This window comes from Telmatherina bonti (assembly GCF_933228915.1).
Source record: "Telmatherina bonti genome assembly, chromosome: 13".
NCBI classification, from domain to species: Eukaryota; Metazoa; Chordata; class Actinopteri; order Atheriniformes; family Telmatherinidae; genus Telmatherina; species Telmatherina bonti.
In genome coordinates this window covers 8,823,333-8,836,826 of record NC_136611.1, presented here as the reverse complement: position 1 = coordinate 8,836,826, position 13,494 = coordinate 8,823,333, and the positions used below count along the sequence as shown (strand labels likewise).

Sequence of the window (13,494 nt, the reverse complement as noted above, 5' to 3'; positions counted from 1 at the left end):
GAGTTGTAATGCAGACAGCATAAGTGTGTCAGTGAGTGCAGCACTGGCATCAGGACAGGATTTAGACCAACACTGGAGGCTGTCAGCCAGACAGACATGGGCACCAGGGTGACTAGCGATGTGTTGGTCGTGTGTGTGTGTGCATGTGTGCATGTGTGTGTGTATGAGGCTGACATGGGATAGAAGGGGATAGTAAAGCCCTTGCAGTCAAGAAAATGCCAATCCTCTATCAACTTCCCTGTTTTATCTATATCAAAGAACAGCTGTTTTCTGAGGCAGGGAGGAGGCTTACTACCCCCCAGCTGTGCATCTGGAGGGGAGGAAACAAGGGGACAAGGAAAGAAGAAGGAAAGAAAAATGAATAAGGAGCCAAGGATGCAGCAGTCTTTCACAAAACCCATTTTAATGCAACTTTAGAATCAAAGGCTTGACGAGTGATTCGAGATGATGAGATTAACAAGAAAGGCTGCAGAGATGAAGCTGAGAGGGGAGCTGTCTCCACTTAAACAGCCCTCATGTGGCGAATTACATGTTTATGTCATCAAACTAATAGAGAATGAAGTGATAGTTACTAATTTATAAACTGAATCTACATTTGTACATTATTAATTATCATGTACTACAGGGGGCAAAAGTGGTAATACGACCCAGGCCATGATGCAGCAAATTTATCAGAAAAATAAATTCTGATGTGTTCTGAGTCCGTGAAACTGAGTCCAATAGTCAAAACCTGCAGAATTTGGGAAATGGTACTTACAAAGTAGACGGCCCCAAAGCTGCCATGTCCGATCTCATGCAGGTCACAGAAAACATCCTCTGGATCATCTTTGAAGAAAAGGTCGGCCAGTTCAGGGTCCTTCGGCACCCCTTTCCGTGTGGATGACGGCATTATGGGCTGGACATGGGCTAGGCGCCGAGGACCACACTCGCATACACGCTACCGCTGCTACTGCCGCCACCAGATGTCCACGACAGCCCCGGCATTGGCCAGCTAGACCTGAAATAAAGAATTTTAGCATGTCTCACTGCCAGTTTCTACGTGATGAGAGATAAAAATTTAAAAAGAATGTGGGAAAAAAGGCAGTCATATGTTGGCAAATTAGATATCTTATCAGGCTGCTCATCTAAGTATCAGTCAACCTATATACACACCCACAAAACACACACACACACACACACACTTGACAGCTGAAGTTGAGTCATGGATGCATCACTTCCACACATGCACGCAGTGTAATAATTGTACATGTGTGTGCGGATACATACACTAATACTAAATGTTATGTATTACAAGGCTGCAGTCAGGCTGTCAAGCGTGTACGCATCCCGGACACCCTGCTCCAGTTAGCTTCACTGCACATGCAGAACATACATTTACACACATGCACACGCTCACACGCCATCTCTCTACAGTCTCTCGTTTTTCTGTCTACCACGAAATCTCTGTGCACATCAGCCAGATGCAGCAAGCAAATCTGGCCCCAAAGGCTGGCCACACACACACACGCAGAGAGAAAGCTGACACACAGGCAGAGGCAGCAAGATGCACGGGCACACAGGCCAAGACACTAAGCATCAGCATCATCCTAATTCCCTGCTCTTAAAGGGATGTAAGCCATCACACCCATTCCAAAAATATCAGGCTTAAAGGCAAAGTTTTAGGTTCTCTGTTCAGCAGAATCACACACTCAAATATGGAAGCCTCAAGGGTTTGGGCAACATTAACTTTCAGGTTTTGTTTTCGTTAGAAACGTCCCAAAATCTAATTATGTTGTGTCAAATTAAACCCATTAACACTTTCATGCTACATTTTGGAGCAAAAAAGTTTAACTTGAGAAACAAATAGTAAAAAAAAAAACAAAAAAACAAATATGTTAACATAATTTATCCTTATATAAAGTTTGGTGTTAGTTTTCAGTATAGCTGTTGAATGAAAAACAAACTTAAGCAGTTTAAAATGACAGAAAACTAACCTTGAAAACATTGAAAGAACTTCAATATTTTAAAAAAAAAAAAAAAAAGAAAAAAAAAGAAAAAGAAAATAATCAGCCAGACATTTTCCACGCCTGCTAAACAAGTTTCAGCTAGAACAACTTTCAATAAATTCATCACAAAACTTCTTTTGAATCTTTAAAACTTTATCTAAAGACCTGACTCATGTTTTCAGTCCTGATGAAGAATGAACGCCTTGTGTCTTAAGGTTACTGTATGAACATGTTTTTCCTTCTTGAACATTGGTGATCCATTTTTCTTAGTATACAGGATATCAGAGTGGCACGCAGAGAAAGGAAACCTCAACGATACAATGAGGCACATGCAGCATCTTGCATCTCCTGAGGCAAAACAGCACACTGCTACGTTCTAAAAACAACACTTGTATGGCATCTGACAAAACTCAGATGTTATTTTGCCTAAATAAAATCAATTTCATGGGATTTTGCGAAAAAGTTAACCTTTTTCTTTTATATTCCATTTTCACAAACATTAAAAGATACTGTTACATCTTACCCCTTTCATGTAAAGTCAAAAGAGCACAGAAGCAGAGTTACACGTTTTCTACCTTAAAGCATGTGCTTTTTTTTTTTTTTTTGAGAAGCATGTAACCTTTGGCTGAGCTACCGAAGTCTAGGACGAAACAGTGTGACAAATGATAAATGAATTGAGGAGGACAGCATTGGAGCACTTGCATGAAATGATCTCTTCTAAAAAAAAAAAATAAAATAAAAAAAAAATCAATAAATAAATAAAATAAAAAATTGGGAAGCAACTTGTAGCCACACCTTGTCTTATTTGCAAGCGGTTTCTGTGATTACATCTGTGCATGCTCATGAGGGGTTTGCCGCTTCAATTTTTATTCAGTGCACATCTGTTGTGTAGCTATGGACTAACAATATGAACCTGTGTCCCTGTGTGTTACTCTGAATATGTCTGAATGTCTTCTGGTTGCATCAGCCCGGCTTCCCCTCATTTTTCCTGCTTAAGCTTGGATAACAACTGAAACAACCTCCATATTAACTCCCTCCCTATCAGATACACGCTAAGAACACACACGTGCACACACACAGACTGTCATATACCTCCTAACATTCAAGAAAATACAACAAAGAGGAAAATATTACAATGAAAGGGACAAGAAAAATGGAAAAAGAGACCTATAGGACTGACTGGTTGTATCCATGTGTCTGTGCTAATTTAACAAACAGGTAATAGAAATGGAGCAAGTGAAAACCTAAAGGCATGTGACCACTTGAGCCTGAACAGCTCCTGCTCGCGCGTTCCCACTCTCCATCCTGTTTACCTCTCATAAGATGTGTCAAGTGATGCAACTTGGCAACAACAGGTTGTAACACAGGGGGACTCGGCTGTTACTAGTCCAGTGTGCACGGTTACTGTGGATCTACAAATGGCATTGTTCTGAGAGAGCTGATTAGGCAAATGGCTTAGACAGATTAAATGCTTGGGTGGGGGGGGGGGGGGGGGGGGGGGGGGGGGGTCTTTACAGCATGTGCATAGCCAAACAACTGTATGACACTATGACACTGTCCATGTAGTAGTATAGGTATACATTGTTGTGCATGTGCATGAATAATTTTCACTTGGCAGGACGCATAGGGGACTCTCCTCTACATGTTACATAGCCTGTGTGGGGGAGATTAAATGATTTATGCTAATATGGCTTGGACTCTACACACAGTCACACTCATAAACACAGCCAAAAAAAAAAAAAAAAGAGGATTATAAGGTTGTAGTGAGGGGTACTTAAAATAAGTCATATTAGCAAATATTTGTATGTTTTAATAATGTTTTGTTCCTTATAAGGCTTTCTTCTCAGCAGGGTGGGGAAAAATACAGGCTGCTAACACATATAGTATTTTTTTTATTAATGAAATGTATCTGATAGACACGGGAACCACAGAGTTACTCGGAAACTTTTCCAGTAGTTTTATATGTAGACTTGCACATCTAAGCGTCCATATAATATATATAATATATATAAATAATATATATAAATGTGGGTCAAAGTTCAATGTAGTTCATGCAAGAAACACACCTCGTACATAAAACCTCCATAAAATCCCCATTTAGTATGTCTATGACTAATTAATGCACTAGCAAGTTTCAACAAAAAGTACAACATCCGCTGGTGGATGTGGCTCCATATCGTTGGTGCAGCAGAGATTTAAGCAGGATATCAGACTGTGTCCTCTTACATGGAAGAACAGAAAACATAAAACCAAATGGTTTTTTTTTTTTTTTTTGTATTTTGTTTGGTTTAATTTATCTTCTCAGGCTGAAAATGACACTAGAGAGTGGTTTAAATCCAGGTCATCCACAGCTTAAAAATGCAGAACTTAATACGGATCACAAACTTAATTTTAGGGGGAAAAAAAAAATTTTCTTGCAACTGCAAGGAAGCAGAATTACAGATGAAACAGAAGGAAAACTATCTGATAAGACACTGTGCATTTGCCATTGTGGATAATATGGATGCATGAAAATCTCTGTTTAAACGGCATTTTATCCTTCCCATCTCGCTGCTCCTTTAGCTCTATAGAATTCTGTGCTTTTATTTCTCTTTTTCTTTTTAAACCACTCATCACTTTACAAGGAAAGACTTTGATAAGGAGAAATAAAAAAAATCCTTTTCTTGACATTCAGATAGCATGTGCTTTTGAAGTAGTGCAAGTATGTGTGTCTATACAGTTTTAATGTGTCTGATAGTGTCAGCATTAATATTTATATGTAAATGTACAGTGTGGAGAATATATAATAGAGTCAGAGAGAAACGTGACTACATTGAGAGTCAGTTTGTCCACATCAGATTTAATTTCTATGTGTTTATACAGGCAGGGGAGGGGGTGGGGTTGGTGGTTATCAGCTTACTGGTCCTCCCCACCCCTCCCAGCTTTGGGCAGGCGCAGGAATTAGACAGACTGTGGGAATTCTTACTGGGATTCAAATCAACAGCTCCAATTGAAAACAGGGAAAAAAAAAAGACCTAGTAAATCCACTAAGTGTGTGAGGATTGTGTGTGTGTATGTGTGCAAAAGAGAAAGAAGAAGAATTACGTAATAATCCAGTTCCTTTAACTCCTATCATGATGTTATAAAGGCCAGGCTTAAAGCTTTGAGGTTGTGTATGAGTGTGTGTATATTGTATGTACTCTTAAAAAATGAAACTGCAGTTTTAGTAATCCAGTCTAATATTTTTTATATATATATATATATATATATATATATATATATATATATATATATATATATATATTATATACATATATATAAAATGTGTGTGTGTGTGTGTGTGTGTGTGTGTATAGTGTAAGCAGATGAGAATTTGACAAGAAAGTAAAATCCTCTGAGCACTGCATGCGTGTGTGTGACGTGTGTGAGTGAATATGTGCATGTATGCCTCCTGCATTACATTAAATGGGTCAACCTTGTTACTGTATGAATAATGAAAAGGCTGATTTAAATGTACAACACCAGGTTATTTGCAGATTAAAAGGAAACTTCCAGACAGGGACAAATGTGGAAACAGTTGAAAATCCTGAGATAGGCTTTTAAATCAATACAATTCTGACGTGCAAGTATCCATGTAAACTACATTATCTTCAGTGGGACTGTAACTTTATTTAAAGTCAGCTCTCCACCCAACCCCATGGACACATATGGAATTTAAGTGAATGGCTGCTTTGAGTAATTGTGGGTTTGAAAACAAAAAACAGTAAGATGTCGAAGTCATGTTGTTGCTTAAACCATTCAATAAGTATTATAACACAATAAGTAGTTCACATAACTCCCCCCTCCCTTACTGAAGATGTTGAGATAATTTACATTTAATCCTTAACAGACTTTGGGCCACATGTGCCACTGTGTGTTCCACAAAGAGAACAAACTGAACACTGCATCATGCTTTAGGCACTGCAGGCGACTAAAAATTCAGCTTTGTCACCTCACTTCCATTTCAATTAGTTCCATCACTGACACTGTTTCCCAGTCAAATTATTATTTGCCAGTCTGAACTTCTCTGGTTCATGCATTTAAAATGAAACTTCTTGCCCGGAGTTGTTCTATAATCCAAAGTTCTTTCTTTTTACCACACCCCCATCACAAGCTGTGTCCCCAAGCCGGGCGTGACTCAGCAGGAATGTTTGCCTGCAGCACATAAAGCTCACTAAACACAAACCCCTGATTTTCCACTGAATCAAATCACTGCTGTAAGCTCTCTGCGCAAAGATGACACGTTGACAGGAAGATTTACACTATTGCTCAATTTATAAAAGACTTCAAAACCATAGACAAGTCTCACACTTTCTTCATCCACTACAGCTTTGATATGCTCAAGCCAAACAACTTTCTATGAATAAACTGAACACTGAACAAAATAAAAAGCTAAGCTAGGTATTCCAGAGAGATATTTTCCCCCATAAAGAGGAAAACAAAGGAAAGAAAATACTTTAAAAGTAATACTTAACTCAATACTCAACAGTTTACTGTGAAGATGTGATCAGCAGCAGCGGCTTCATTTGACAAACAGAGTTCACATAAAGTTAACAATCCTTACCAAGTCCTTACCAAGCTATTCCAGCCCCTACTGGACTCTGGCTCGGTCCCAAACAAGAGGAAGAAGTCCACCGTAATCCAGATGCCTTGAAAAACCCACCTGAAGGATTAGCGACCAGCGGCCCTCACATCAGTCTTGTGTGAATGCATGGAGAACGTTGTGTGTCATCAGCTTCCAGACATAATATTTGATAAAAAATGACCCACTTCAGTTTGCCTGCAGGGGAAAACGTGGTGTAGAAGATGCAAGTCTGAGACATTTAGCTTTTGTCACCAAACAGCTGGACTCTGCACATCCACATACTAGGATTTCATTCATGGATCTTTCTTCTGCTTTTTAACACTGTCCACACTGACACCCAGCTGGACTGTCTCTGTGACCTTCAGGTCCACACTACGCTGATTTTAATACCTGGTAGCTTTCGAAAGAACAGGCCTCGACGAGCTCTGTTTAGTTACCAGCAGACAGTCGGCGGTCTGGTTCAAACTTTTTCTGGCATGTCTGTGGAGCTCAGCATTGAGAAGACAAAGGAGCTGTGCCGCGGGGGCAGAGACATTGTTCCATCGCTTTGGTTCACACGAGTCAGAGCATCTCCGGCCAACAGGTGGAAAAAGTTCCAGTTTTCAAATAAAATCGAAGACTTTAACAAAAACGTGACCGAGGCACTCTTGGAATCGAAACTGATACCCGTCTGTCTTACAGACAGGATGTTGACACGGTCTGCGAAAAAACCCGGCAGTGTCTTCACCTGCTCAGGAAACTCGAGGCTTTCTGTGTCAGCAAGACTGTTTTCACTGTGGAGAACAATTCACCGACTGAATCTGTACTCTCTTTCACCATCTACTCCTGGTTCAGCCACCTCACCAGCAAACGCAAAACAAAACAAATGCCAGTAAAATAACACCTCTGCCTGAACCGTACAGTCACGCTGAGACCCAGAGAAGCCACTCTGATCACTAAGGACCTCTCCCACTCAACACCTCCATCTGGTTGCTACCTTCAGGCAGATGTTACAAGGTCCAACTGGCATAAAAAATGTCTACAAAAATCTTTCATTACCTCTGCCATAACTATCCTGAAAACGTAAAATAAACAGTTATCTTTTTTTTTTTTTTTTTTTTTTTTTTTTTTTTTTTAAATTGAACTCAAGCCCCGAGTCTGTCAAAGAAGAATTTTTGTTCCCACCTAGGACAGACAAAGATCTATCTTCAAAATCTTTATTATGTCAGAACATGCTAAACAGACACTACGACCTTTAGAGGTGATTTTAATTTGAGTTTTTTTTACCTTATGAATAACTAAGAACAGCTGCACAAAATGCTTTTCTCCAACAAGGTGATTTATCCAGAACAAGACCTCATCCCCCCTGGTTCTTTATGCTTTTTATTTCCATTATATTACAAACATATCCGATCATTGGGTGACCTGCTCTGAGCTACTGTCGTCACTTCCACCACTGGGTTTTCTGGAAGAGTGGCGAGAAAAAACCATTACTTCCACAACTAAAAATAAGAAGGCAGGTTTTGAGATAGCAAAAATGAATATGGGAGAGTCCATAATGTATGGAAGGAGGTGCTATGACCCCATGCATACTGCCAAAATGACAAACCATTTGGACTAAGAAGTAACAAAACACAAAAAATGTTAACGGGGGTGAATTCCTTTGCAAGGTTCTGTTAAATAGGAAGTGTCTGAACCAAAAATTACCCATCAACAATCATCTTCATCACACTGTTCACATTTTGACAACAGACTAAGACCACACCTAACAAATCCCTTCAAATCATATTCATAAACTTTTCACATAACAACAAGAAAACACAACTAACTATTTTAAAAACAGATATCTGACCATAATGTCTCTCACTTTAACACACACATACGCTCACTAAAAGCATGCATTCACCCCCCCCACACCTTTGTGTCTCTTCAACTGAATATTATCATAGAAATAAACACCTGGCTTGTCACTGGTGTGACCAATATCTTGGGGATCTGTTCACACCAGAGACCAGGGAGTCTGCCACCACTGACAAACCGCCCAGATCAGGGGGGACGAGGATCTGCACCACAGCCACAGGCCAACGGCAACTACCCCTGCAAACTGAGCAGGCATAGCTCCTGCATGAAGGACCCCCATGAGGAAAACAATGAATAATTTATTGAGATGTTCACATTTTACACAACACTGTCGTTGGCTTTTCCTCCAACAGTTTGACATGAAGGAGTTAATCTTGTCTGATTCTAACAAAATGCCACACATGACCCAAAGCTGGAATATCTCAAACTGTCTGTGTGTCGTGTTTGATCCTCCGTACTTATACCTGCAATAATCACATACAGCTTTAAGTTATTTTTCTCAAGTATGGAAGGCAAATGATAAAGTAAAAAGCCCTGAAAAGTGTTTCACTTATACTTTCTGCTTTGTTTGATCACTTAACATTTTCAATAGCTCCCATCTGCTATCACTTATCTAAGAAATGCATTTCAGCTCAATATGATTTTTCCCCACTTAAATGGGTAAACATACTATACCCATGGCATGACAGCACTCAGTTATAGCAATGTTGCTTTATTTAAAAAAAAAAAAAAAGTGACTATAAAAATGGCATTATGGTATAAATTAGGGCTGGGCGATTAATCAGATTTTTACCTCAATTACGATCTGGGTTTTCAACGATCATGAAAATAAAAGGATGTGATTATTTTTCTCTTTGCAGTTTCCTCTCCTGCTGTCTTCAGTTGCTAATCGAGCGTCTCTGGCATTGCAGCGCTGTGCTGTAAACTCCTCCCACAGCCGCTTTGCTTTCATTCAGACACTGTTGCCAACTTGGCGACTTTCTTGCTAAATCTGGTGACTTTTTTTTTTGTTAAAAGCGACTAGCAAAGAATCTCGCAACTTTTACTGGAGTTATTAGAGACTTTTCTGGTGTTTTGGCGACTGTCTTGAAGGCACATATTGTTCTGCAGTTACTGTAAGGAAGGAGCAGCGGGAGCCTCTCCCGTCCTAAAGCACTCCCAGGCGGCCAGTCTCAGTCGGCTCCGGCTGCAGGTCGATGTAGAATAACTGCAGTAGGTTGTGGAAGTTCACCTCAACATAGTTTATATCATTGTCAGTGAGAACTGGCTGCATTATTTTCGTATAAACGCAAATGTAGTTCGGCGAGTTAAATCACTGTAATGTCCCTCCGTTACGGGGCGTTACCATAGCAACGCGTTAATCAGCTGGTTCAGATCAGCTGTCTTTTAACAGGTGAATGAGAGAAACGCGCTGCAGCCTGACAGCAGTTGTTTGGCATAAAACGTACATCGAGGCCAATGTAAAATAGTTCCTATGCTTCAGCAAATGTTGTAGAAAAGAAATACAAATTTGTTATAAAATATTTACTGTGTGGGACCATGGCATAAGCAGATTAAACAACTCGTAACCGTGTGGTAGACAGTTATGTCCAACAGAGTCCAGAACGCAGCGTTGTTTAATCCTTACTTATATTTATCTATTCAGTTTATATCAGTATTTGCACTTTGTCAAGACAAAACTTCATGTTATTTGTTTGTTTTCTATAATATGTGGAATCCTAAAGACATTTTATTTAAAAGTGATGGTTTAAAGTTAAAAAAAAAAAAAGAAATTATGGAAAAGATATAAGGATAATCGTGTTCAATAATCGAGATCTTTATTTCAGTCAAAATAATTGTGATTATTTATTTTGCCATAATCGAGCAGCCCTATTATACAATACTGAAATTAATATACTTTAATTCTCACAGAGATCACAAATACCGCGCACACCTAATGGTCCTTTAAGTCACCTTCAAATGTATGTCTGAACAAACTGTGGCCAATCAATTACCAACTAAATGCATCATTTCAGTATAATAATGAAGAAGTGAATGCTACCAATATCGTGTGACGAAGGCTGAAGAGAGATGTGTCTGGGCAATAAGGTTTATGCACATCATGAATAACTAGACAAAGAAATGGTACAGGCCAGAGAAATTTAGCCTTTGCACACACACGTAAAATTCAACATGACAAGGTTTGTTAGATGATGGTATAAATGAGAGCTTGAAGGGCAGCGAACTTTAAACTGAAGGCAAAAAGACTGGTTACAGGGGCGGATGTCTAACAGTAGAATGAATAGGATGTCTGACATGGTGAACAAAATGTCTCACTTAAAAAACAAACAATAAAAAAAGACATACTCAGTGATTATGACACACATAAATGCATATAATACACTGCAGTTGTGAAATAAAAAGAACAGATGTGTCCAGAAAGCATCAGAGAATGAAGCATTTAGAAGTTACCTGTTGGAAATGTGTAAAGGTGGTGTCAGAGAAGTCTCGGTCGCCTTCTCCTTGTCTCCTCTCAGTTGAAGACCACAAGTCCTGTTTTGCCAGCTTCCCTCATGACTGAAATATTACCGTACCTGAAGTGAAAGATAGAGGAAATGAAGTCGCCAAATTAACATTAACCTGCTCCGTTTTGATGATACATTCATCACTTAATGTCTTCAGACCTAAATCCAAAGTTAGTTCGACAGCTGGTGTTAAAAAAAACAAAAAAAGACGATAAAATAACTGTTTCACTGATGATGATCTCACTCAGCTGGAGCTAACTCAAACTCCTGCAAATACCAACATGACAAAAACAAAACACGTTTGCTTTTAATTCCTTTTCACTGAGGTATTTCCAAAACTAAAGAGTCCACAGCCTAGGCAAGCATCTGGAATGCATTTAATCCAATTTATATCATGTTCTTCAGCACAAAAGGTTTGTTACTTTGCTCAAAACGAGAGAGGAGAGGAGAGAAGGCGATTTTCACCTTGAACTAAACAAAAGGAAACGCTCTCAAATGTCTTTACTAACAGATGGTCAGCTCAACTGGCCATAAAAATCTCTTCATAATCATAAGTTATCACTCTCTCAGCAACTCCCAAAATCCAGAACAATGATCCCTTATCTTATCAGGCTCAGGAGGAGTAAAAGACCTCCAGAAGAGAAAAAAGAAGTTCAGAAGGAAGACGATCACAATTTATTGCCAACAGTAAGAGTTAAACATAAATAGTAGTAATAGTTTCAGTCAGGTGGTGATAACTAATTCTAGCTTTGGCTTTTGTTCTCCTGCTTGTTTGAGTATTAGAAGTGGTGGAGACCCAGATGTCATTGGCTACTGAATGTCTCGGCATTTTAAAGATGGGATCTGACCTCTGTGTGCAGTCAAACATGCTTTTTTATTCCTTTTTCAAATAAACAAGTTAAAAGACACAACAAGCAACCTGAACAAGCACACCCACACGCATGCACAAATAATATTTTGCCCTCACCCATGCATGCTCAGTATGTTAACAGAGATGTGAAATCTGAGAGAGTTGTTCTGACAGAAGAGCGCTGTCAGCTACTGCGCTGTTTTTTTTTTTGTTTTTTTTTTCCCCAAACAAGCAGGTGGTGATTCAACCACAGTACGAGCAGTGAACACAACTGGACCCTCAAAAATACACAAACCCCAACAAAAATGTTCAAGAAGCTAAACATAAAGACGTAAAGCTGATTCCCCGTGTGACTAGTCCTGTGACTTATCTCTCAGCCACAAATCAAACTTCCTTTCTCATCTCCTCCACCTCTTGCAATAAATCCAAGTTTTACTCTTCTTGCCCTCTTGGTTAAAACCCAACAACCTCTTCATCCAGTCTTCTGAGCTGAGTGGCAGATTGGCTGCTCAGAGGAAACCACACTCAATAATGAAACACAGAGAGAGGATGGAGGGATGAGCGAACAGGGAGAAAAATGTATTGTGCCCCGTCTGAGTGTCTCTGAATGATTTATAACACAAACTGACGCGTGCATGAGCCTCTGGGAAAGTTGTGGCTGCACTCTTCCTCCTCCTCGCTCTCTCCACCTTGCTTGGCATTTATGACCAGCCAGCGATGGAAATATACAATCAGATGGTCTAAGAAGTTGGGAAAAGTGTTTTTTTATTTATTTTTTTTAAATTTTTTTATTAATTAATAATTTTGTCACAGAGTTTTAATGTCCTAAGCAATTATTTTAAACTCTTTCTGAACACACTGACAACACTGTTCCTGTTGTGTCACTTAGACATGATGTGTCTTTACGGCTCAGATAGACATGGAGTCAAAGGAAACAATTTAAAATGCATTGTTTTTACAAATGCAACAAAATTACATTTAAAATAGTATATATTCATATATTATTTATAATAGAACAATTGTAGATAATTTTACAGTCAAGTGGTTTATCAATTAATTGATTATTGGTCATGTAAAACAATTTCTTTTGCAGGCCAAGAAATCGATTGAGTAATTTGGAGAAATAACAATACATCATGTGCTAAAATTAATCAACGTATAACATGGATTTAGGAGGAAAAATGAAGACAAAAAAAAAAAAACCATGAACTGGGATGACTGGTAAATTCTTTTCTGTTGCAGCAGGTGAGTATTGGTGGTCATGATCTTATTGTGTGTGTTAGTGTCAGAGCTGTGGTAATAAAGGAAAATAATGTTTTACAAACATATGAGGCTGAAATGAGGAACGATAAGATGAAATCTGTGAAGCAAACTAAATAAAGTAGAAAACTACAGAAAAGAGGCAGAAAAGCTGTACTTTAAAACAGCAACAAAAAAAAAAAGGGAAAGACATTAACTTAAAAGAAATGTTAAACTCCCTAATGTTGCAGAAAATGGAAAAGACTGATAATTCACCACAATTTGCTGATATTATTAATAATACAGTACTCAGATATTTCAATAAGTTCGCACAACCCCCCAAAAAACTTGCAGGTTAACATAAAGCGATCTAGTAATGTAATCACATGTACTGAGCTGCTTGATGCTCTTATCAAAATCCTGAAACACACCTCTCATTTTCTATTCCTCCTGATACACGACATACTCTGCAAT

The 13,494-nt window shown here is 38.9% G+C and overlaps 1 protein-coding gene across 3 annotated transcripts in view; it reads right to left on the bottom strand.

Annotated features, from left to right (window-relative positions):
* Nucleotides 1-13,494, bottom strand: part of taok3a (TAO kinase 3a) — a 72,951-nt gene that overhangs the window by 31,875 nt on the left and 27,582 nt on the right. For all 3 annotated transcript variants that reach the window (XM_079252104.1, XM_079252106.1, XM_079252105.1), the window contains exons 2-3: nucleotides 10,879-11,000; nucleotides 758-997 (exon numbers count right to left, since the gene is read on the bottom strand). In XM_079252104.1, coding sequence (XP_079108230.1) covers nucleotides 758-889 — 132 coding nt within the window. In that variant the 5' untranslated portion in view covers nucleotides 890-997; nucleotides 10,879-11,000. The remainder of the gene's footprint in view (nucleotides 1-757; nucleotides 998-10,878; nucleotides 11,001-13,494) is intronic.